This window comes from Penaeus monodon, chromosome 25 (genome assembly GCF_015228065.2).
Source record: "Penaeus monodon isolate SGIC_2016 chromosome 25, NSTDA_Pmon_1, whole genome shotgun sequence".
Lineage (NCBI taxonomy): Eukaryota > Metazoa > Arthropoda > Malacostraca > Decapoda > Penaeidae > Penaeus > Penaeus monodon.
In genome coordinates this window covers 34,539,778-34,540,093 of record NC_051410.1, presented here as the reverse complement: position 1 = coordinate 34,540,093, position 316 = coordinate 34,539,778, and the positions used below count along the sequence as shown (strand labels likewise).

The 316-nt window shown below is 56.6% G+C and overlaps 1 protein-coding gene across 1 annotated transcript in view; it reads right to left on the bottom strand.

Moving 5' to 3' along the window:
- Window positions 1–316, bottom strand: part of LOC119589372 — a 40,452-nt gene that overhangs the window by 9,686 nt on the left and 30,450 nt on the right. Inside the window, exon 8 of the mRNA XM_037937988.1 lies at window positions 60–302. Coding sequence (XP_037793916.1) covers window positions 60–302 — 243 coding nt within the window. The remainder of the gene's footprint in view (window positions 1–59; window positions 303–316) is intronic.

The following is a 316-nucleotide window of genomic DNA, read 5'->3' as shown; positions in this document are numbered from 1 at the left end:
AAATGAGGTCCGAGGAGGAACCACAGCTACAGTACGGATGGATTGAGCCTCTTGACTACCTGTTGCAGTCAGAGAGTCACCACTTGCCTCATTGTTGGTGGTTGTGGTGGTGAGGGTGTTAGGATTCGATGTGTTCACAACAATATCCTGATTTCCTTCCGAGGAGGGGGGGCTGAGCCGTCTGGCCTGCTGCTCCGCCCTGGTTGTCCCTCCCAGCACTTGGGTGCCCATCTTGGGCCCTGTTTTACCAGTACCCTTCGTGCCCAGATACCGCGAAGGGGCAAAGTAGCGCCCTCCGGGACCTGGTGATTTAGGC